This window comes from Heptranchias perlo, chromosome 2, assembly GCF_035084215.1.
Source record: "Heptranchias perlo isolate sHepPer1 chromosome 2, sHepPer1.hap1, whole genome shotgun sequence".
Classification (NCBI taxonomy): domain Eukaryota; kingdom Metazoa; phylum Chordata; class Chondrichthyes; order Hexanchiformes; family Hexanchidae; genus Heptranchias; species Heptranchias perlo.
The window spans coordinates 58,483,292-58,505,900 of record NC_090326.1 but is presented as its reverse complement, the minus strand read 5'-3'; the positions used below and the strand labels follow the sequence as shown (position 1 = coordinate 58,505,900).

Sequence of the window (22,609 nt, the reverse complement as noted above, 5' to 3'; positions counted from 1 at the left end):
GATGCGAGGGATTGAGAAGAAATTTATAATGCATTTATTTACAGCAGGAGCTCCAGCTTTGTCAGCAGGTTTGCAATATAAATCAGGCAGTGCTCCTGCTTCCAAAGGAATGGAGATCCACCTCAAAAAGCAGTTTATCTCTAGGTTTCTGCCGGCATTAAGAGCTGGTGCCAAGATGTAAATGGTTGCTGCTGGTGGCCAGACACTAACTTGTAGAAATCAGCCTCTGTGTCACTTCCTATCTGCTGGATCAGTGTTAAAAAAAAAATTGCATCGACTACATGTGAACAAGCAACACTCTACATCTATGACTGCCATGACGACATTGAAATAAATTTGAACACATTTTCATACACTGCATAAGCCTTCCTATACCCATGAGTACAGAAGTGATACTTTTCTAAGTGTGCACTCCTGGTGGGCAGCATCACCTGCGGGGAGCACACATCAGAAATTTGGGTGCACACTGTCCATGATTTTCCAGAATAGCAGCCACCATGCCATTTTAAATCATTTCACAATGGGACAATAACAACAACTTGCATTAATATAGCACCTTTAACATAGTCGAAACGTCCCAAGGTGCTTCAGAGGAGCATTTTAAGACAAAATTGAGTTTAAATGTCATGTTATGTTTCAATTGGCACAATCAGCAATTCTTACACTACATCCCTATTATACAGAAGCTGTTTTGTTCATCTTGACTACTGCTACTTTGGAATTATAGTGCGGTTCAGATTCTTGGCTGGTGGTACTTTGGAATTACATTGTAGGCAGATTCCAGAGTGCAGATAAGAACACAAAAACAATGGCGCACCTAAAATTTGTTTTAAAGAGAACGCATAATCACAATTTTTGTTTTCTGGAAATAGACCTTCCATTGTGGCTAGGAGAAAATCTGTACAAGCCAACAATGCCAAAATTTGCATTGCTAGCCTATATTTTTGGGCTCAGTCTGCCAGTGGTCAGAAAAAAAAATAGCAGCTGTTTATGTTTATCAACGGGAGAAAAAAAAACCTCTTGAGCTGGTGCTCCATATCTCCAGAGACACTGGCGTTGCTTCATTTCCATTACAGCATAGACGCTGAAGTTGGGGCTACTGCTAGCTGCATCCTACAATATAAATGCAGCCATTACACTAACTAACTTTTAATTGTAAACAATTTTACAACACCAAGTTATAGTCCAACGATTTTATTTTGAATCCCACAAGCTTTCGGGGGCTTTCCCCTTCCTCAGGCGGTGTGGAAAAGGGGAAAGGAAGGGGAAAGCCCCCGAAAGCTTGTGGGATTAAAAATAAAATCGTTGGACTATAACTTGGTGTTGTAAAATTGTTTACAATTGTTAACCCCAGTCCATCACCGGCATCTCCACATCATAACTTTTAATTGGAAAAGGTGCCAAAGTAACCCAGGAACTGCTAAGTGCACATGTCAGAAGTCTACTTCATGCTGGCCAGTAACCCAATCAATAAAAGCTACCAATTTTGTCAGGTCCTATCCTGTCTCTGTGGAAGGGAGAATTCAAGTATGCATTCCCACGATCTTCCATCCATTCAATTTATTGGACAGAAAAGTATGATGTGCACAAATCCATATAGCCAATATGCACTCCCGGTGGGTGATGCTCTGTGTTAGGAGCACCAATTCATAAAATTGTTCAATACTGTGACCATTACCAGGGGAAAAAATTTGCAGGGCCACGGGGATAGGGCGGGGAAGTGGGACTAGCTGGATTGCTCTTACATAGAGCCGGCACGGACTCGATGGGCCAAATGGCCTCCTTCCGTGCTGCAACCTTTCTATGATTATGGGGCAATTTATTCAGATTAAAGTCTGTTGTTCAGCTAACAGTGCTCCTCACTGAACAGAACAGTCAGCTAGCTGATTGTCATTGTTTTGGGATGAATTTTGCACAAATTACTATATAAAGTTTTGTTTCACTGTCTGCTTCCGTGTGTTATACTCCACTGTTTCTGATTCATCACGCTGTTTGTCCGGCATCCAGTTTTGGATGAGCAGAAATTTCCTCCAATTAAAATATAATAATGCAAGGATTCCCCTTCACTGTAGGTGACAGGGCCCTCGACCATGTCCGTCCTATTTCCCGCACTTCAGCCCTCACCCTTTCCCTTCCCTCCCAGAACCATGATAGGGTCCCCCTTGTCCTCACCTTCCACCCTACCAGCCTCCACATTCAACGTATCATCCTCTGCCATTTCTGCCACCTCCAGCGCGATCCCACACCAGACACATCTTCCCCTCCCCTTTCAGCATTCCGAAGGGACTGCTCCCTCCGCGACACCCTGGTCCACTCTTCCATCACCCCCAATACCCGCTTTCCTTCCCACGGCACCTTCCTGTGCGAACGCAGGAGTTGCAACTCCTGCCCTTTCACCTCCTCCCTTCCCAGTGTCCAGGGCCCAAACACTCCTTCCAGGTGAAACAGTGGTTTACTTGTACTTCTTTCAACTTAGTGTACTGTATCCGCTGCGCACAATGCGGTCTCCTCTACATTGGGGAGACCAAACACGGACAGGGTGATCGCTTTGCTGTACACCTCCACTCTGTCCGCAAGCGTGACACTGACCTGCCAGTCGCCTGCCATTTTAATTCCCTTCCCATTCCCACTGTGATATCTCTGTCCTTGGCCTCTTACACTGTTCCAATGAAGCTCAACGTAAGCTTGAGGAACAGCACCTCATCTTTCGTTTAGGCACTTTACAACCTTCCGGACTCAACACTGATTTCAATAAATTCAGATCATAACCATTGCTCCCATTTTTTCGGTCAGCAGGTGCTGGTAATGGTTCTGTTGCTGCCATTTACAACCACTCCTGATTAATCTTTTGTTTCTTAACCTGTCCCATTACCACTCTCCTTGCTTTGCACCATCATCCCTTTTGTCATTTAATCACTCCTGCCCTCCATCCTATCACAGACCTTCCATTTTGTTCTTTCCTCCCCTCCCCTCCCTTCCACCCCCCTTTCCCTGGTTCTGTACTGGCTCAAAAACTTTAACTCTTTACATCTTCCAGTTCTGATGAAAGGTCTCTGACCTGAAACGTTAACTCTGTTTCTTTCTCCACAGATGCTGCCTCACTTGCTGAGCTTCTCCAGCATTTTCTGTTTTTATTTCAGATTTCCAGCATCTGCAGTATTTTGCTTTTGATTTTCTAAATCAGTGCAGGTTGTTGTTGTATTCACACAGTATGTCACAGATAAACCCCATTAATCAACAGAGGCCGCTGCATGGTGCAGAAACACATCAGGTCCCATTACCTACGTACTATCCACCCCATCCAACTTTTCTCGCTATGCCCAGGCAATCCTTTATGCCCAATGAGGAAAATGTGCCCCATTATGTCATCAATATAGATAGCTTTTCGACAAATATATCAACCACTTTCTATCTGAAAGGCACTACCACATGCAGTGTAACACTGAATCAGACAAACCAGAATATGACTGTCAATTTGTGCTGAGTTAGCAGATGCATTTGTCATTTAACAACCCTTGGATCAGGAGCAAAACAATACATATACATGGAAGTGATGCAACGCCTGGATTGGGCTCAGCTTTGATGCCCTCCAACTTTCACTGTCTTAGCTTAAAAATAAAGAACAGCCACCTCCGTAAGGTAACAGACCCATGGAACAATACCTCTTCAGGAGAGGAATGAACAGAAATCAGGCTCTTGGAAATCGCTTCCCAATTATATTTTATGAATTAAAAAAAAACTTTTTTGCCATCTTTTTGTCATCATTTGTTAAACTTATTGTTGATATGTTTTCCTTTCCATAATTTACCCACTTCCTTTTCCCAGAATTATTAACATCGATGATTCTGGGGGACTTGGTGACACTCTCCTTTAATTCATCTCTAGGGGCTGGGTTAAAGCTAACAGGATGAAGGTCTTTTTCCCTCTGGCAGCTGGAAAGATCCTGAGGGTTTGGCCAGTTTCAACTCAGATTATAGTGAACATGGGCTCACTCAACAAACTAGATCTTCTGCAGGGGTGAAATCCAAGTGAAAGTAGAGGAAAGTGCACTTTGCACCTGTCTCAAGTGAAGTGGGTGACCCCATCGTAGCTTCTTGGGTCAATTTAAATAAAATATTTGGACGAGCTGATCAGGAATGCCACTGACATGGAGCTCAACAGTTGCAGGGTGAGAAATAGCATCCTGCTGCAGGATTTGGAGAATGCATCCTGCTGTAGGATTTGGAGAATGCAGCAGCTCCAAAGGAAAGGCACATTCTGCTTCTCTTCCTCGTCATCCTGCTGTACCTCACATAACCCGTCAGCAAACCACATCATAAAACACTGATGTCACTCCTTCTACTGAAAGTGACAGCAACATCTCTCACTCTTTTCCTCCTCTAGATGTGTCCAAAGATGATGAACCCTTGTGCTCCTGGTCCTGCCAGCACTTAAGAGCACACGCAGGCACTCATTCTCTCCGAGCAAGCATCTGCCCAGAGACGTCCACCCCAGGGGAGTTAGAAAGTGAGCCAGAGGGGAGTGCACTGGATGACATATGGCACCAGGAAGCAGAACTGCTGATGACACATGAGGAGAAAGGTGTTATTGACCAGAGAGTCTGGATATATCAATCTTTTGGCCAAAAAGCCTGGGGAATCAAATTGTTAATTGTTGTGATGACATGTTGAGTTCCAACTAGATGGAAGTTGGTGTTTTAGAATGTGCTGTGGCATTACAATTTGCTTCCAGGTTTGATTTAAAGGCTTGCAGGTAGTGCCATCATGTCATTTAGATTGCCGTGTGCCAAACTAAAAGGTGCAAAAGATTAAGTAGCTTTAGATTACATAAAATACTTAATCATACAGTCAAGAAACAAGATAACAGATGATATTGTAATTCTTACAGAAAAGGAAGAATCCTGGAACTTTTCCCTCTATTTGGATATTTTTACCCCATTCTCTCTCTTTTGGAATCCTCCCTCTTTCACAGAAGTTTATGGATTTTCCCCCAAGTGTGAATGTGTCTCCTGCGGCAAGTAGAGCTGCAGACGTTTTGAGATGTTTATTTCATGCTGCTGTGGTCACTGGTTCAAGCCCCCACAGTGTCTCAAACCTGCTCTCCTCAGTGAGTTCACTAGCACATGGTCCATTTCACTTGCCCTGCAGCATAAATGGACTTCTTGCCAGTGTCACCATGGAGCCTCAAGTCATGCAGAGCCTACTATCTATATCTGTTCCCAAAATATGTGGGGTGTGTGTGTGTGTGTGTGTGTGTGTGTGTGTGTATAGAAGTCCTCCAGATTCTTCTCCAGCTTGGGCAGCAATTTTTTTTTAAAAAGGGAGCACTGTTTTGGCTTGGAGCATTTAGCAAATAGCACAATGAACTGCACCATCATTTTACTTTTACCTGGGATGAAAATAATGCACAAATTTTCCAACTCCTCTCCCTCCCAGAAGCAAAAATGGTTTTCTAAACATTTATTTAAATGAAACTGTGTTTCTTTGACTGGGGAGGGGGATGCAAGGGATTGAGAAGAAATTTATAATGCATTTATTTACAGCAGGAGCTCCAGCTTTGTCAGCAGGTTTGCAATATAAATCAGGCAGTGCTCCTGCTTCCAAAGAAATGGAGATCCACCTCAAAAAGCAGTTTATCCCTAGGTTTCTGCCGGCATTAAGAGCTGGTGCCAAGATGTAAATGGTTGCTGCTGGTGGCCAGACACTAACTTGTAGAAATCAGCCTCTGTGTCACTTCCTATCTGCTGGATCAGTGTTAAAAAAAAATTGCATCGACTACATCTATGACTGCCATGACGACATTGAAATAAATTTGAACACATTTTCATACACTGCATAAGCCTTCCTATACCCATGAGTACAGAAGTGATACTTTTCTAAGTGTGCACTCCTGGTGGGCAGCATCACCTGCGGGGAGCGCACATCAGAAATTTGGGTGCACACTGTCCATGATTTTCCAGAATAGCAGCCACCATGCCATTTTAAATCATTTCACAATGGGACAATAACAACAACTTGCATTAATATAGCACCTTTAACATAGTCAAAACGTCCCAAGGTGCTTCAGAGGAGCATTTTAAGACAAAATTGAGTTTAAATGTCATGTTATGTTTCAATTGGCACAATCAGCAACTCTTACACTACATCCCTATTATACAGAAGCTGTTTTGTTCATCTTCATTGCTGCTACTTTGGAATTATATCGCGGTTCAGATTCTTGGCTGGTGGTACTTTGGAATTACATTGTAGGCAGATTCCAGAGTGCAGATAAAAACACAAAAACAATGGCGCACCTAAAATTTGTTTTAAAGAGAACGCATAATCACAATTTTTGTTTTCTGGAAATAGACCTTCCATTGTGGCTAGGGGAAAATCTGTACAAGCCAACAATACCAAAATTTGCATTGCTAGCCTATATTTTTGGGCTCAGTCTGCCAGTGGTCAGAAAAAAAAATAGCAGCTGTTTATGTTTATCAACGGGAGAAAAAAAAACACCTTTTGAGCTGGTGCTCCATATCTCCAAAGACACTGGCGTTGCTTCATTTCCATTACAGCATAGATGCTGAAGTTGGGGTTACTGCTAGCTGCATCCTACAATATAAATGCAGCCATTACACTAACTAACTTTTAATTGGAAAAGGTGCCAAAGTAACCCAGGAACTGCTAAGTGCACATGTCAGAAGTCTACTTCATGCTGGCCAGTAACCCAATCAATAAAAGCTACCAATTTTGTCAGGTCCTAGCCTGTCTCTGTGGAAGGGAGTATATATCCAGCTTAAAAAATGGTTTCAATTTTTTGAAATGGTTCAAAGGGTTTTAATATTAGTCATATGATTAACAGAATATGCTTAAGTGGGTCATTGAATGTTCCAACAGTTCAAAACCCAACTGTCACAACTACTGTAATCTTTGGAAGATACTCTCTCCTGTCAATAATTATGCTGAAATAGTCATTTATAACAACATTTTTAGTAAAATTAACAGGAGGAATTTCACCTCCTTTGTTTCTTGTGGGAGGGGTAACTAGATCACTTGTGGGACATTTGTTTTGTTATTCAGTGATTCTCTTGACTCTACCTCATCATAAGAGAAACCCCAAATGATCTTTCAGAGTCAAAGGTAAAGGACTATTAGGCGTTCCCATGAATAGAGTGGGACACTCAAAATTCCCTTAGCTCCTGTTTTCATTCTAACTTCTTCTTGCAACATCCTGAAGAAGCTGCACATTCGTGAAGCAGGTCTACATGATTGTTGAATACTAAACAAGAATAGTAAGGATACAAAGAGAAGCTAAGTAACTACATCTGATCTTGCATTTCTCCTATTGTGGCTACAGCAAGGCACTTATCTGTTTTGTAGGTATTTCTGGAAAAATACAGTGCCATTCAGTGAGGAAACCTAGTATCCAACCAATTGCAACATCGCTTGAATATTGAGGCATTACTTCTAATAAAACTTCATACCTGGGAAAGGGAAGAAAGAGAAGATCCGGAGCGGAACCACGCAGAGCTCGGCAAAAGCAAAATTCACACCGATCAGGTTAACCAGAATTTTTTCTGACAGATGTGGAGTCCAGAACACAACAAAGCATAACTGGAGAAATAGGAGAAATTCAAATTAGAAAACATCACAGTGTAGCTTAACAGTTATCTGAACACCATGGTCTGAACACAAACTATCTCCGGGTTCAGAACCTCAGCTCGAAGTATCAGGTTAAGGTCAAAGTTTTCCAAGGATCTCCACACCACTGGTGGGACCTCGCACACAGTAGGCGGCTTATCAGAAAATGGTATTGTACTGGCAGCGATGTTCTGATAAGCCGACTGCTGCACGAGGCCCCGCCAGTGGTGCAGGCTCTCGGACAATCGCCGGGAAAATGATTGTTAATACATTCAATCCATTTTAACACCTGGGCAGATATACAAGTTCATGTTAACAAAGTGGTGTACGCTTTCTATAGCTGCAATGGGACATTCTCACCTTTACTGGATGGCCGTCAAATGTCCAAGCATATCATGGGATTACAATCCTGAGCGCTTACTTACCCCGTGGATGAAGCACCATCCCCTTTGCTTGCTTTGTTCGATTAGATTGATTGTGTTTCTGGGATCAGTGTGATATTTGTTTTACTACAGGGGAACTTGACTGTCACTAGTATTTGTGCATCCTTCTTGCATTTCACTCTCTACTATCTAGACCATATATATTGTCTTACCTATGCACCCTATGCCAGGCCTACTAACTCAAGAATGGCCCCGGCACATAAAACAAGTAGTTACATGGGCATTGTAAGTTAGGTGGCAGTTATACACAACAGGCAATTTCAGTCGGGGCGTAAAATGAGTGGTAGTGGATCGGCTGTTACATGGAAAGGAAAAACCAGCGGCGTGTACAATCTGCTATCACCTGTTTTATGGCTTAAGTCAATGAAAGTCAGAAGGGAGAAATTCAAATGTTAAAGGCACAAAAAATAATTACCTGAACAGTCATTCTCATGGCTGGTTGCACGGATGTGTGTCAGCAACAACTGACATACTGACTGGGCCCCCAAAACCCTGGTTGTCAGTGCAAAACACTGATATTTCCAATGCCCATACATGCCAACCAAGAGCGACGAGACTGCTAACTCAATCCTTTGATTCTAGGGATGAGGAAAGACTGGAGAAAATTTAACTTTTCAACCTTGAAAGGAGACGACAAAGGAGGCGGCCTTGTAGAGCTAAACAAGGTCATAAATGGTACAGGAAATGTAAATTGGAAAGAGTCAATTTCAACTGGTGTGGGGGATTTACCCACTCTGTTGCCACCCTGATCTGGCCGGCAGGCCCTTCTTTAAATGTGCAGATTGGGCTCCAAAGACATCGTTGAGGCCCCACTGCTATTTTCACCTGAGGCCCGAGTAGGGAAGCAGTGGTGGCTTCCCTGCCAGGCCAAAGCTGTTGCAGTTCAGATCCAAGACAAGAGGCTCGGGTAAGTATACATTTTTAGTATAAAACATTTTTTTTTCAAATACAGGTTTTATTGTGAATGAGGAGAAGCACTCCTGTTGCTGCGGGCCCCACAAGAAAACCTTGGGCCTCCCACACTGTGCTCCAGCTCCTCCCCCACCACGATTTATCCTTCCCCAGCCTTCCTAAGCACTTAACTTGTGCCAGGGATTGTTCCCTCGGGTCGAGGCGGCGGCCTCCAAGAAGCCCAATTTTAACTACAGGGCAGACGACTCCCGCCAACTTACGAGTCGCCTTGGTCGGGAAGTTCGCAAGCGGCATGCTAATGAGGCCAGGCTGTTAAAATCAATCAAGCCTCCCGGATGATTTGGTTACTCTCTAAATCGCGTTCCCAACTAGTAGTAAATATCAAGCCCACTATTTCAAACTGAACTATGACAAGTAAAGCAAGTTCAAAATAGTGAAAGTCAAAGTTAGTAGATACTGAGCAGCTCTTCGCACAAGGAGTAATCAAAGGACAGTGACAAGGTAGTAGGGGTAAAAATTCTGGAATCATTTAACAGTTGGATGCTGTGATTGGGGGGAGAAACTGTCATTTCTGGGTAGATGAGCTAAGACGCACTAAATGGCCCTCTTCATCGGCACCAGTGCCATGAACCAGCAGAATAAGAGTCCTTCAATCCATCAATCTCAACTGAATTCAAACTGAGGCTCAAAGGTTAAAGGGCCACGTGCTAACCCAATGTACCACCCCCGCTCTACCTAATTACACATGTAACAGAAACAGAAATGAACAGGAAAGAATGTTAGAAAGTTGTACACTTAATAGGTACACAGCTGAATGGCTCTTTTTCTGATCTCCAAGGCATGATTTTAGCTCGGAGCCAGGAACCCAGCACGTCCATAGACATCTGCGTGGGGAACCCGGAAGTCAAGTGAGTGCATCGCAATCTGCGATCGCAACTCAACTGAAGGTAAGTACTTGTGCTTCCGGATTTCCCACATGCTGGGCAGCCAGCCTGACTGGGAGGGAAAGGAGCTGCAAATCGGAGGGGGGTAGGGGGGGTGGGAGAGCGAGATCGCGAGCCGTGGACGACATTGGGTGTACCTTGGAGAAAATCGGGGGGGGGGGGGGGGGGGTGGTGGTGGTGGCGGCTCCACCAATTGGAGGGGGGTTCCTGTCGGCCAGGTGAGCTTGTTGGGCCTGGAAGAAGCACTCCTGCTCCTCCGGGCCCACAAGCAGTGCAATAAAGGCGGTCACCTCATGGATCCAGCCCTTCTTGCCTGCTTTCACCTGCCGTGAATCAGAAGCGATAGGAAACCAGAACAGGTAAGGTAAAATTTGTTTGACATTTCTAACACTCAAAAAAATTAAATGCCTCAACTATTACAATGAGGTACATTGCCCCTTTAAATATCAGCCCGCTGGCTTTAAGTGGGGACGAGACTTCCGGATTTCTGTTGCACGCACATCCTAACACGCCTGGGTTAAACCCGGAAATCCCACTGCAAAAACAAACTATTTTTACTGCCCACCCATCCCCAACCCACATGATCTTGGGGGTTAAATTTACTCCCTAGATGTTTAATAAAAACAGCCAGAGGCTGTAATGTCAATAAAAAAGGTAGTGTAATATAAAATACATTTAGCAGCATTGGGTACAGCAATATCATTAACCACTGTTTCCATTAGCAATTGTGCACCAGCTGCACCTTGACTGCAGCACTCATCCGCTTCGGGAATGTCATCACCTTGCACTGTTTACAGTTCTCTATCGTTTTGATTCAAAGTAAGAAATCAGATAATTTCAGGGCTTTAAATGGTACAGTAATTCTGCACCCAAACTCAGCAGTCCCGATGTTTTATGACAACTGAAGGTTGATACAATTATCTAGAAAACAGAAACCACCCTACATAGCGCACAAATTTAAAATGGCCTTTCCTTCATCAGAATGTACACTTAAAATACAAAGTAACCCCATGGTGCATGTACTAATATAGCCTTATGTCAGACTTTTAAATTACTAACAAAACAAGCTCAGGCTCTACACTTTTCCAATATGCTGAGCAGCTGATGGTTGAAATGCCCTCTATGAAAGAATGAGAGAAATTCTGAAATGACAATTCCTTTGGAGGATGTGTGGGTTTGTAAGAAACCTTATGCAAGAGCCTTTAATAATACATAAGGGAAGAGCTTTGTGTAAAGTATCTCAGAGCAATAGTTCTTAATTTCAGCCCAGGGGCATGTAATGTAGGTCAAGTAGTGCAGTTGGTTGAATTTAAAAATAAATGAAATCATCTCCCATATTCAAAGACAGACTAAAAACTGATGGATGCAGTCAGATGGATTTTAAGTTACACACAAAGTATATTCTATTGATGGGCTAGTATCATGGCACTGTGCATTGCAGTACTATTGTGCAGCTCCACAATACTATTGTGCAGTTCCAGATCTGAACTGTGCTGGGGAAGGAGGTACCTGTTGGAAGCTACAAAATCTCTTGTTTTGGGGGTTGGGGAGAGTTTTGCAGGGGGGGGGGGGTGCAGAGGAGAAATATCAGATAGTAACATCTCATCAGGTAACCTGCACCTTCCAGCAGCTGGCCAAATGGGACACTAACAAATGTGACAGCAGGCTGCCCACCGTTCCTCTCCGCAGTAGAGAAGAGCACCCAGAAAAATAGGGTATTGGGATAAATGATCAATAATTTCATCCTATTAGCAAACATTTCACACAAGACTAGGATTGTTAGAAAATAGGAATGTACTGGACCTTAAAAGACCATTATGTGACAGGCCTGATGGACCAAAGTTGAAAAATATCATTCACCGTTGTCTCTCAATGACTTCCCTCCACCCAGCTCCCTTTTAAATTTACCAACATTATCTGTCTCCACCACCTTCCTGAGCAGTCCATCCCACACATTTGGTGTAAAGTAATTAAATCTAAACTATTTGCTTTTTCCCTTCTGAGCTGGAGTCGGTGTCCCCTTGGTTGCCATTATATCAAACATATGATATGTGATTATGATCAAATATTATTATGGTTCATTTTGACTATACTAAGGATCTTGAATACCTCAATAAGAGCACAAGTATAAACATTCTCAATTTCTGCAGCCTCTTCTCAAAGTTCATGTGCCTCATCTTGGGTATCGATTTAGTTGACCTTTGCCATACCCCCTCTAAAGCCAAAATGTTCCTGCTGTATTATGGTGACCAGAATTGTACACAGTACTCCAAGTGAGGCCAGAAAAAATGTTCTGTATAATCTCAGTACCTTCCTGGGACCAGTGCTCTTACCCTGCCTATTATACACCTCAATGTCTTCTTTGCTCTCTTTACTGGTGCTGCTACACCATAACGCTGATGGTTTCAGCGAGCTATCCCTAAGAATGCCCGAATTCATCTCCTGTGTTGTGTCCTGCAGAGTACTAACATTTAGCTTAAACTCCCACTACAAACTCCCCTTCCTCAATCTCATCATTCAGCATTTATCCACAGTAAACAACACTCGTCATTTGCCAGGCAAATTTCTCAATCTATCCAAAACACTATCCAGTCTGCTCAGAAGCAAAATCAAAAGGTCGTTGACCTGAAACGTTAACTCGGTTTCTTTCCCCACAGATGTTGCTTCACTTGTGTATTTTTTAAAATTCGTTCATGGGATGTGGGTGTCGCTGGCAAGGCCAGCATTTGTTGCCCATCCCTAATTGCCCTTGAGGTGGTGGTGGTGAGCCGCCTTCTTGAATTGCTGCAGTCTGTGTGGTGACTTTTTTTGTAGCGAGATTGTACAACTGAGTGGCTTGCTAGGCCATTTCAGAGGGTGATTAAGAATCAACCACATTGCTGTGGGTTTGGAGTCACATATAGGCCAGACCGGGTAAGGACGGCAGGTTTCCTTCCCTAAAGGGCATTAGTGTTTACGACAATCCAGTAGTTTCATAGCTACCATTACTGATAATAGTTTTTTTTTCCAGATTTTATTTAATTAATTGAATTTAAATTCCCCAGCTGCCATGTTGGGATTTGAACTCATGACTCCGGATTATTAGTCCAGGCCTCTGGATTACTAGTCTAGTAACATAACCACTATGCTACCATACCTGTATAATTTCCAGCATTTTCTGTTTTTATTTCAGATATCCAGTCTGCTTGTTTGCACTTATTTGCATCCCATCCACATCTAAGGTTAGTATCAGTAGTGAACTTAGCTTTGCTTCTGTCCCCACTTCCAAATCATGTGCATCGTAAGCAATAATGGGCCGAGCGCTAATCAAGGAAGCACTGTACTTATCTGATTCCCTGATTCAGTCCATTTCCATTCCACTTTAGAGACACCCCTCCCCAATTAGATTTTTTCCAATCTTGTGGAACAATAGAAACATAGAAAACTTACAGCACAAAAGGAGGCCATTCGGCCGATCGTGTCTATGCCAGTCGAAATAGACCGACCCAGCCTAATCCCACTTTCCAGCACTTGGTCTGTAGCCTTGTAGGTCACGGCACCTCAAGTGCACGTCCGAGTACTTTTTAAATGAGTTGAGGGTTTCTGCCTCTACCACCCTTTCAGGCAGTGAGTTCCAGACCCCCACCACCCTCTGGGAGAAAATTTATTTCCTGAGCTCCCCTCTAATCCTTCCACCAATCACTTTCAATCTATGCCACCTGGTTATTGACCTCTCTGCTAAGGGAAATAGGTCCTTCCTATCCACTCTATCTAGGCCCCTCATAATTTTATATACCTCAATTAAATCACCCCTCAGCCTCCGCTGAAGAAAACACCCCAGCCTATTTAATCTTTCCTCATAGCTAAAATTCTCCAGTCCTGGCAACATCCTCGTACCCTCTCTAGTGCAATCCTATAATGTGGTGGCCAGAACTTTCTGCAGTACTCAAGCTGTGGCCTAACTAGTGTTTTATATAGTTCTAGCATAACCTCCCTGCTCTTATATTCTATGCCTCGGCTAATAAAGGAAAGTATCCCGTATGCCTTCTTAACCACCTTACCCACCTGTCCTGCTGCCTTCAGTGATCTGTGGACATGCACTCCAAGGTCCCTCTCTTCCTCTACACTTTTCAGTATCCTCCCATTAATTGTGTATTCCCTTGCCTTGTTTGACCTCCCCAAATGCATTACCTCACACTTTTCTGGACTGAATTCCATTTGCCACTTTTCTGCCCACCTGACCAGTCCATTAATATCTTCCTACAGTTTACAGCTTTCCTCCTCCCTATCAAACCAATTTTTGTATCATCTGCAAACTTCTTAATCATGCCCCCTACATTTAAGTCTAAATCATTAATATATACCACAAAAAGCAAGGGACCTAGTACTGAGCCTTGCTGAACCCCACTGGAAACAGCCTTCTAGACCATTTGCTTCCTGCCACTGAGCCAATTTTGGATCCACTTTGCCACTTTTCCTTGGATCCCATGGGCTTTTACTTTTTTGACCAGTCTGCCATGTGGGACCTTGTCAAAAGCCTTGCTAAAATCCATGTAGACTACATCAAACACACTACCCTCGTCGCCCCTCCTTGTTACCTCCTCAAAAAATTCAATCAAGTTAGTCAGACACGACCTTCCCTTAACATATCCATGTTGACTGCCCTTGACTTACCCGTGCCTTTCTAAATGATGGTTTATCCTGTCCCTCAGAATTGATTCCAATAATTTGCCCACCACTGAGGTTAGACTGACTGGCCTGTAATTACTAGGTTTATCCTTATCTCCCTTTTTAAACAATGGTACAATGTTAGCAGTCTTCCAATCCTTCAGGACCATGCCTGTTGTTACAACCTCCTGTGTTAAAAGCTTCGCTAAAATCTCAGTACTTAAGCGGTAATTTTATGAATTTGAGTGCAGGGCATGGCGTTACACCCACCAGGAGTGCACGCCAGGAATTTGGGCTTGCGCTCCCCACAATTTTCCATCCATTAATTTGAAGGAAAATTGTGGGGAGCACATGCCTGAATTCTAGATACCTGCTCCCTCTTGGACTGGGTGAAGCTCTACACCAGGAGCACAAGTTTGTAATTATCCCTATAACTTCTACTGAGTACCCTATCGCCGCCAAAGTCTATTATTTACTTACAGAACGTCCAACAAATTTGTCAAGCACAACCTCTTTCATATTTCACACTTCATTATTTCCTCCGTCAATTTTACCCATAACAGATGCCCAATACCTTTGACATATCAACAGTTAACGCTTAGTCCTGGAAGTGCAAAATGATGCTGTAGAATCTTTCCTACTGGTGAGGAGAATGAGCAGTTTGAAGAGGCAATCCAGCCTGCAGCATATTCTACTATCTATGTGTAAAGACGACACTGTTGCTTCTTGACATTTACAATGTAAATTCACAAATGGACTGTGTAATATCAACGTAGAGCTGAAATAGCTGCTTCAATCTTCATTTAGCATATATCTCATCCATTTCCAATTGCGAAGGCCATTCAAAGAGTCGGAGAAAGACTGATAACGTTATTTGAATCCTATTCTCCGCTGTTTCCTATCTCAGGGAATTTTATTATCCTATTTGTAAGAAGTGACGGCAGCATAACAAAAAATGATAGTATTATGCTTAGGGATAAGTCACTTTCTCATTGTTTGTTTTGATGGTCCTAAAGAGGACAAACTCATTGTAAATAACTTAAAGGAGTATTCATTCAAACAGTCCTTGGCTGAAGAATCACTACTATAGCAACCTGAAAGTAAAACCAGGAGTCTTATGCAGCAATGTCATTCTCATTATGCCTACTGATATGCTTGCAGCCCAATATATATTTAATAAAAATTTAAGAGACCTGGACAGGACTTTTATCAAGACCATGGTGGCCGCCTTCATGCTATCATGGCTGTATTGCTGTCTTAATAGGATCTACACACTTGCAGTTCCACTGCAGCAAACTGGTGATTTTCCTCTTCTCCCATTTTCATCTTTCTATAGCATCAATAATTCACAACAGTGCTTGTAAGTGACAGGCAACTGCCCATCATATGTAGGTCCCACTGTGCCTGAAGTGATTATCTGTTATTGAACTAAAGCATGACTATGGTACAATCCTTATTTGAAAAGACAGGGCACCAGATATGCAGGTATCCCAAGCAGCCCGAGCTGATAGCATTGCCTCTTTCGGGCAGCTTAATGCAAAATATGACCAGTTTCTCCAGTACTTACAAATGGAATCAGAAACGAAACTCCACACATTAAGGTTTTTTCCAAGGGGTTGATTTTAACCCAGCAGGTTTCAAACGGGCAGGGGTGGGGCAAGTGCAACATGCATTCACAGGCCTAAGTGTTAGCTCCCAGCCATCACCTTCATGCCTCCAGTCATCTACCTGCTCGAAATGGGCAGAAAGCAGCAGCTGGCTAGTAGGTAGGAGTGCAGGTTCAGGCAGCCAGAGGCCACGGCCAGCACCAATGGAAGGCAAGAAACTCAGGGGAGCGGCTTTGAGAGGGTCTCAGTTGGTGGGGGGAGGGAGGAGGAAGAGTTTGTTGCAGGGAAGGCCATGACTTTCTTTGTGGGGCCTGGAGGAGCACACCTGCTCCCTTTGGTCCCACAAAGGACAGTTTTCCATTTATCTTGGAGGGCCTCTTCATCCTCTCGACAGCTGCCGATGAGTCTTCAGCTGGTGAGAAAGCCGCAGCAACTTCCCTCAGGCCCGGGTTAAAATGCAATGGGGTTCTGTTGACGTAATGGACCCACTATTTACATAAGTTTATGAGACTTCTATTGCTTTCAGTGTGCTCTTCAGTCACCTAACTAAAATGATGGCCAGCAGGATTCAACAAGAAAAATGTGCATTTATACAGCGCTGTTAACGTAGTATTCCAGTGGCTGAATGCTCCATTTAAAGTTCCCGCTGGGCTGGGTGGATTAATTCCTCCCCCCCACCAAGGTTTTTATTTTGGCATCACTATATCTGAAGTCCATATTTTATGGGTCATTAAAAAAGTCAGTAACCAGCTGTAACTCAAGGGATCATTGCATCAAACTATCACAAAAGTTGTGGCATCTGTCACAAATTAATTAACTTTTTAATTTGTTAATTTTTCTCTAGTTTCAAATTCCTCTAAAAAGCAATTTCCTTTTCTCGTTCTTTTATCTTCATTACTAAGATTTTCTGTTTCTTTTAACAAAAAATCCCTTCTGTCAAGCTTCACTCTTCCCAAGCTTCAAATGTGCTGTCACTTGCCCCCACCTCCCTTTCTCAGGCAAAAATGGTTCCTCGTACCTTCCCACTTTTCATACAATCAATCCCACATTATTATATGTTTGTCTCACTCTCCCTGTTCTGTCTCACAGCCCTTAACTGTCTCTTTGACTTTAAAAAAAAATTCTGTTGCCTGTCTCTTAGATTTTACATCTCACACTGATTTTTCACAGTTTATCTGAAAAGTATGTTAAATGTTTGACCTAATCTTCCAGGCAGCGGAATAAACATTAGGCTGTTGAAAATACTATTGGCTGCCACAACGAAAGAGTTAGGTTACTAGAGGGATGAGCTCCAATGGGCTGAATGTCATTTTCACATCTCTGACTTTTCTTCTGTTTAAGTTCATCAACAACAACAACTTGCATTTATTTGTTGCCTTTAATGTAGTAAAACGTTCCAAGGTGCTTCACAGGAGAGTTATCAAACAAAATCTGACACCGAACCACATAAGGAGATATTAGGACAGGTGACCAAAAACTTGGTCAAAGAGGTAGGTTTTAAGTAGCATCTTAAAAGGAGGAGAGAGCTAGAGAGGCAGTGGGGTTTAGGGAGGGAATTCCAGAGCTTAGGGCCTAGGCAGCTGAAGGCACGACCGCTAAAGGTGGAGCGATGAAAATCGAGGATGTGCAAAAGGCCTCTACATATTTCACTTCTCTCTCTCACACAAAGGAATCCCATGCTACTATGGTGTAAATATTCTGACTTTGTGCTTTTAGCGGGGACCCTTAGCCACCGAGAGCACATATTGGAAATTTGGGTAACTGCTGCGCATGATTTTCCTAGCATTTGAAATGAATGCTAAGAGCTCAAAGTCAGAAAATTACCTGTACAAAATCACCTGACGAGGTAACCAAAACAAGGGCACTCGGAGTTGGTTTCTGATTCTACTTTGCTGGGACGTAAACAGTGTTTGCCAACAAATGATGTGCCATTAGTATTTGGCAATTCTAGCAATTCATAATCCTCTGCAGCCACTAAATTTTGCTGCTCCAAACCTGGAGAGAACAGCGAGAGTCCCATGTTTTTTTACTGATGATATAATACACGACAATCATAACTTGTACTGCAAAAATAACAGCTGTTGAAATAGGAGGAAAATACAAAATATTCAGCCTGTAAAGGTTGGGGACGTTAGCCTGTAGTTACTGACAGGTGATATCAACTGATTTTAAAATATCTATGAAAAGGATAAAAGGGATCAATGCCATCTTTTCATTCCAGACTTGAAATATGAAAGGTGATTTTAACCCTGCCCGTCCTGTGGAGGAAGAGTGGAGTGCTTCTTCAGGACCCACAATGAAAGTTTAGGCCTTTCTCCAATCACGAGGCCCTCCTGAAACCCCCCTCCCTGCAAATTACTGGAGGGCTCGGTACCGTTCCTTTGGTCCCCAGCGCCGCCCGACATTGCGCTCCCGCCCGCCGACCAGCTGGCATTTCCTGGTGGTTTTGGATGCGTGACTGACCGGGACATGCCGACGACATCGGGGGGTTAGAATCATAGAAGTTTACAACATGGAAACAGGCCCTTCGGCCCAACATGTCCATGTCGCCCAGTTTATAACACTAAGCTAGTCCCAATTGCCTGCACTTGGCCCATATCCCTCTATACCCATCTTACCCATGTAACTGTCCAAATGCTTTTTAAAAGACAAAATTGTACCCGCCTCTACTACTGCCTCTGGCAGCTCGTTCCAGACACTCACCACCCTTTGAGTGAAAAAATTGCCCCTCTGGACCCTTTTGTATCTCTCCCCTCTCACCTTAAATCTATGTCCCCTCGTTATAGACTCCCCTACCTTTGGGAAAAGATTTTCACTATCTACTTCATCTATGCCCCTCATTATTTTATAGACTTCTATAAGATCACCCCTTAACCTCCTACTCTCCAGGGAAAAAAGTCCCAGTCTATCTAACCTCTCCCTATAAGTCAAACCATCAAGTCCCGGTAGCATCCTAGTAAATCTTTTCTGCACTCTTTCTAGTTTAATAATATCCTTTCTATAGTAGGGTGACCAGAACTGTACACAGTATTCCAAGTGTGGCCTTACTAATGTCTTGTACACACGCCATGGCCCCGCCCGCCCGATTTCCGCAAGGGGACACCAACTCCAGCTCAGAAGGGGAAAAGCAAATAAGTGAGATTTAATTACTTTAAAATTGGGCCCTACCCAAACTGTTAACCCATCTTTCTCTTGCAGATGTTGACTGACTTGCTTTCTATTTCCATAATTTTCTGTTGTTATTTCAGGTTTCTATAGCTTTCTTTACTTTTTAACCTCTGGTTTGATTGTACTCCAGTGATGGAGTGAAACTGATAAGTAGAACCTGTATCAGTTTTTATGAGAATATTCCAGGTGCCTGACTTTGTAGAAACACAATAACTAGATGCAATATCTGTTCTTATCCAACTGATATTATCAGCTTAAAAAGCACTTATGATCTCATCCTGACTGGTAAATAACAGATTTAATTCTATGAAGGATAAGGCATACTTCATTGTCTCTTCCATTTAAAAAATGGAAAGAGATGAATAAAAATAGGAAAAGGAACCACTTATGATATTCATTTTATAAAAGTTAATCAAAACAAACGTGTTTTCGTTTTGTAAAAATGCAAAAGAGATTCTGACATTGGCAGGATTAATGGTTGCCCTGGCATTAATAGCACGGTGATATAATGTTCTGTAGCCATAACACAAAGTGACGTCAGTGATAGCTCAGTGCTATGATAATGCATTGCTGAAACATGACAAGTATTAACAATGGAAACCGTTCTAAAAATGCAGAGCAAAGGTCAGCAGTGTGTGTCGCTCTATAACCCCAATAACTCCAGCTTCTCATTCAAATGTTTTGCTTTGAAGGAAAACAGGCAAATTTGGATCTAGGAATTAACTGGGCTACTGCAAACTGTGTTGATCACGTAGTGATTGAACAGTCATATTGGTTATAAATGCATTTGTAATGCACTCAAATACAACTTTTGTTAAGTGTAAAGCTGCTATTAAACAGACACTCTCAGGCTCACATCATATCACCACACTCACTTTGCACTGAGTTGGGTATCTTGCCATATCAACAATGGTGTAGCAGACAGTTATTATCTTGAACTATCCACAAGGGATTATGGGCTGCATGCCTCATGAATCCCCCTAACGTTCTCAGTTTGTACTAATAACAGTTCAAAGATTTAAATTAATAAACTACCTCATAGTCAAAGGCCTTTACTCTGCAAGTCTGACTTCACATTTCTGTGTAGTCAATGTCTGAAGATGGGATGTAAGCCCAGATTTTAACCTGGGGCAAGAGGCAAGCCTGGGGCTGGCAGGTTGAGCAGCAGGCTCGCCCCGGCTCAACAGCATGAGGCTTGGGTAATTTTAACTCCCAAGCTTCATTAACATAGTCCAGGCCTGAATCCTGCCTGAATCCGGTGGGAATAACGAGGTCAGTTATCGGGAGTGGGGTAAGCGTAGAAGGCCACTGTCAGGAACTCGGGGGAATGGTCCCTGGCAGTCAGGTAAATGGATTTGGGGCAGGGGGGTTTCCAGGTCTGATTGCGGTCAGGGAGGGAGGGGGAAGCCCAAAGTTTCCTTGGAGAGCTCAGAAGAGCACTCCTGCTCCTCCTGGCCCACAAGGAAACCGCAAAAATGTTTAAAGTCTGGCCCTCCTCTGGGCACGTTGCTCCTTGGCACCTGGTGTTCCTAGTGAGGCTGGCACCAGGTACCAAATGCGTAAAAATCTCGTCAGGGTCTGAACGACATCAACAGACCCCAACTTTTGAACTTCAATAAGGCCTGCCTCAGGAAAGGGCCTCACACGCTATGAGGCGCATATCCCACTCTCATTGGGCATAGGGGGTTAAAATTGGGGCTATAATTTCTACACGAATAGTACCAAACATTCTGTTGCACAGAAGAGAGACAACTCAAAGCATTTTCCACTATCCTTAAAATGTTTCTTGATGGCAAACTCATTCTACGCACATCCACTATTTAGAATCATAAAATTTTACAGAACAGAAGAGGGCCAATTTGGCCCACTGGACCTCCGTTGGCTCTCTGAAAGACTATTCGATCAGTCCCACTGCCCTGTCCTTTCCCAATACCGTTATTCCTTCCAAAATGCATAACCGCATGCTTCTCCACATTAAATTTCATTTAACACATATTTACCCAATCTATTAACCTGTCTATCCCGTCCTGAAGCCCCTTACAGTGCTCCTCAATTAATCAGACTCCCTATTTGCATGCCATCCGCAAATTTTGATATTGTGCCTCCTATACCAGAATCCCGATAATTTTTTACATATTGAGTACATTTCTACATATAAGTAATTTTCCACTACTGACCCCTTGGGACATCGCTGATTACGTCCAATAGAGTAGATTTTAACTTTCACTGTTGGGCGGAAAACCGGCAGCAGCAGAGCACCTACCTGTTATACACTCGATCCGATTTTCCTTCCTAGTCACTTCAATGGAATGGAAATATGGGTACAGCGTACAACAGGCGGCCGATTCGCTTCTGCCAGTTTTCCACCCCAAGTTGAAAATTAAAATCTACTCTATTCAGCTTTAAAAAATCCATTAACCACAATTCTGTCTTCTGTCCTTTAGCCAAGTGCCACATTCCCTTTAATACCTTGCACCGTCATTTCGTAAACCCTATTCATCACCTTATCAAACACCTTTTTATAATCCATACAAACATATACTGCATTTTCAAAAAACGAGTGATAAGATGTGGAACCTCATTGTGGAGAGTAGCAGCAATTGCTTTTTGCCTCGGATTTTGTGAATTCTGACAAAATTAGGTCCACTGTTATTGAAGAGACGTTGTTGTACAGATAATCATCAACCTGGATATTAGTTATTAAAAAAAATGGAAATAATAACATTCAAACAGATAATTTCCAAGTGCATATATTTCTATTTGGCAATGGGCCAAATGAGTCTGTACGATACGAGGGCTCTTAAAAGGATAATGGCCCACGGTGTTTTCCTTTGCTGGATGACAGAGTATTTATTTATAGGAAGAAAATAACTATAGTTCAAAGAATAAGAAAGGTATTCTAACATTTACATTGGTATTCTATCATTTCTCAAACAACTCATTTTTCTGGTTACACTAAAATTGTGCAACACTGCTCAATAGTGCTGTGGACTTAAATCCAGTGCAAACTAGGTTGAAACTGTCCAGACAAAGGGAGCCTTATCACTAGCACTTAAAGAAACAATGTTATTCCCTTAATGTGGACTGGTTTGAACCCAGGTCCAGAGATGAAAGGATTGTCTGCTAATCCAGCAATGGTTTTCAATTTTTTCTGTGTGGAGACCCTTTGTCCTAATTTCCAAAAGACACCATCAACCACCCAAACAGAAATAGAACTGTCTCTGCACAAAACATTGTTTTGTTAGTATACATAGTCAAAAGTAACATAC

General features: G+C 42.8%; 1 protein-coding gene across 2 annotated transcripts in view; it reads right to left on the bottom strand.

Annotated features, from left to right (window-relative positions):
* The window catches only part of ankhb (ANKH inorganic pyrophosphate transport regulator b), a 143,462-nt gene that overhangs the window by 15,172 nt on the left and 105,681 nt on the right, over nucleotides 1-22,609 (bottom strand). For both annotated transcript variants that reach the window (XM_068001889.1, XM_068001890.1), the window contains exon 9: nucleotides 7,463-7,592. In XM_068001889.1, the coding sequence (XP_067857990.1) occupies nucleotides 7,463-7,592 (130 nt within the window). The remainder of the gene's footprint in view (nucleotides 1-7,462; nucleotides 7,593-22,609) is intronic.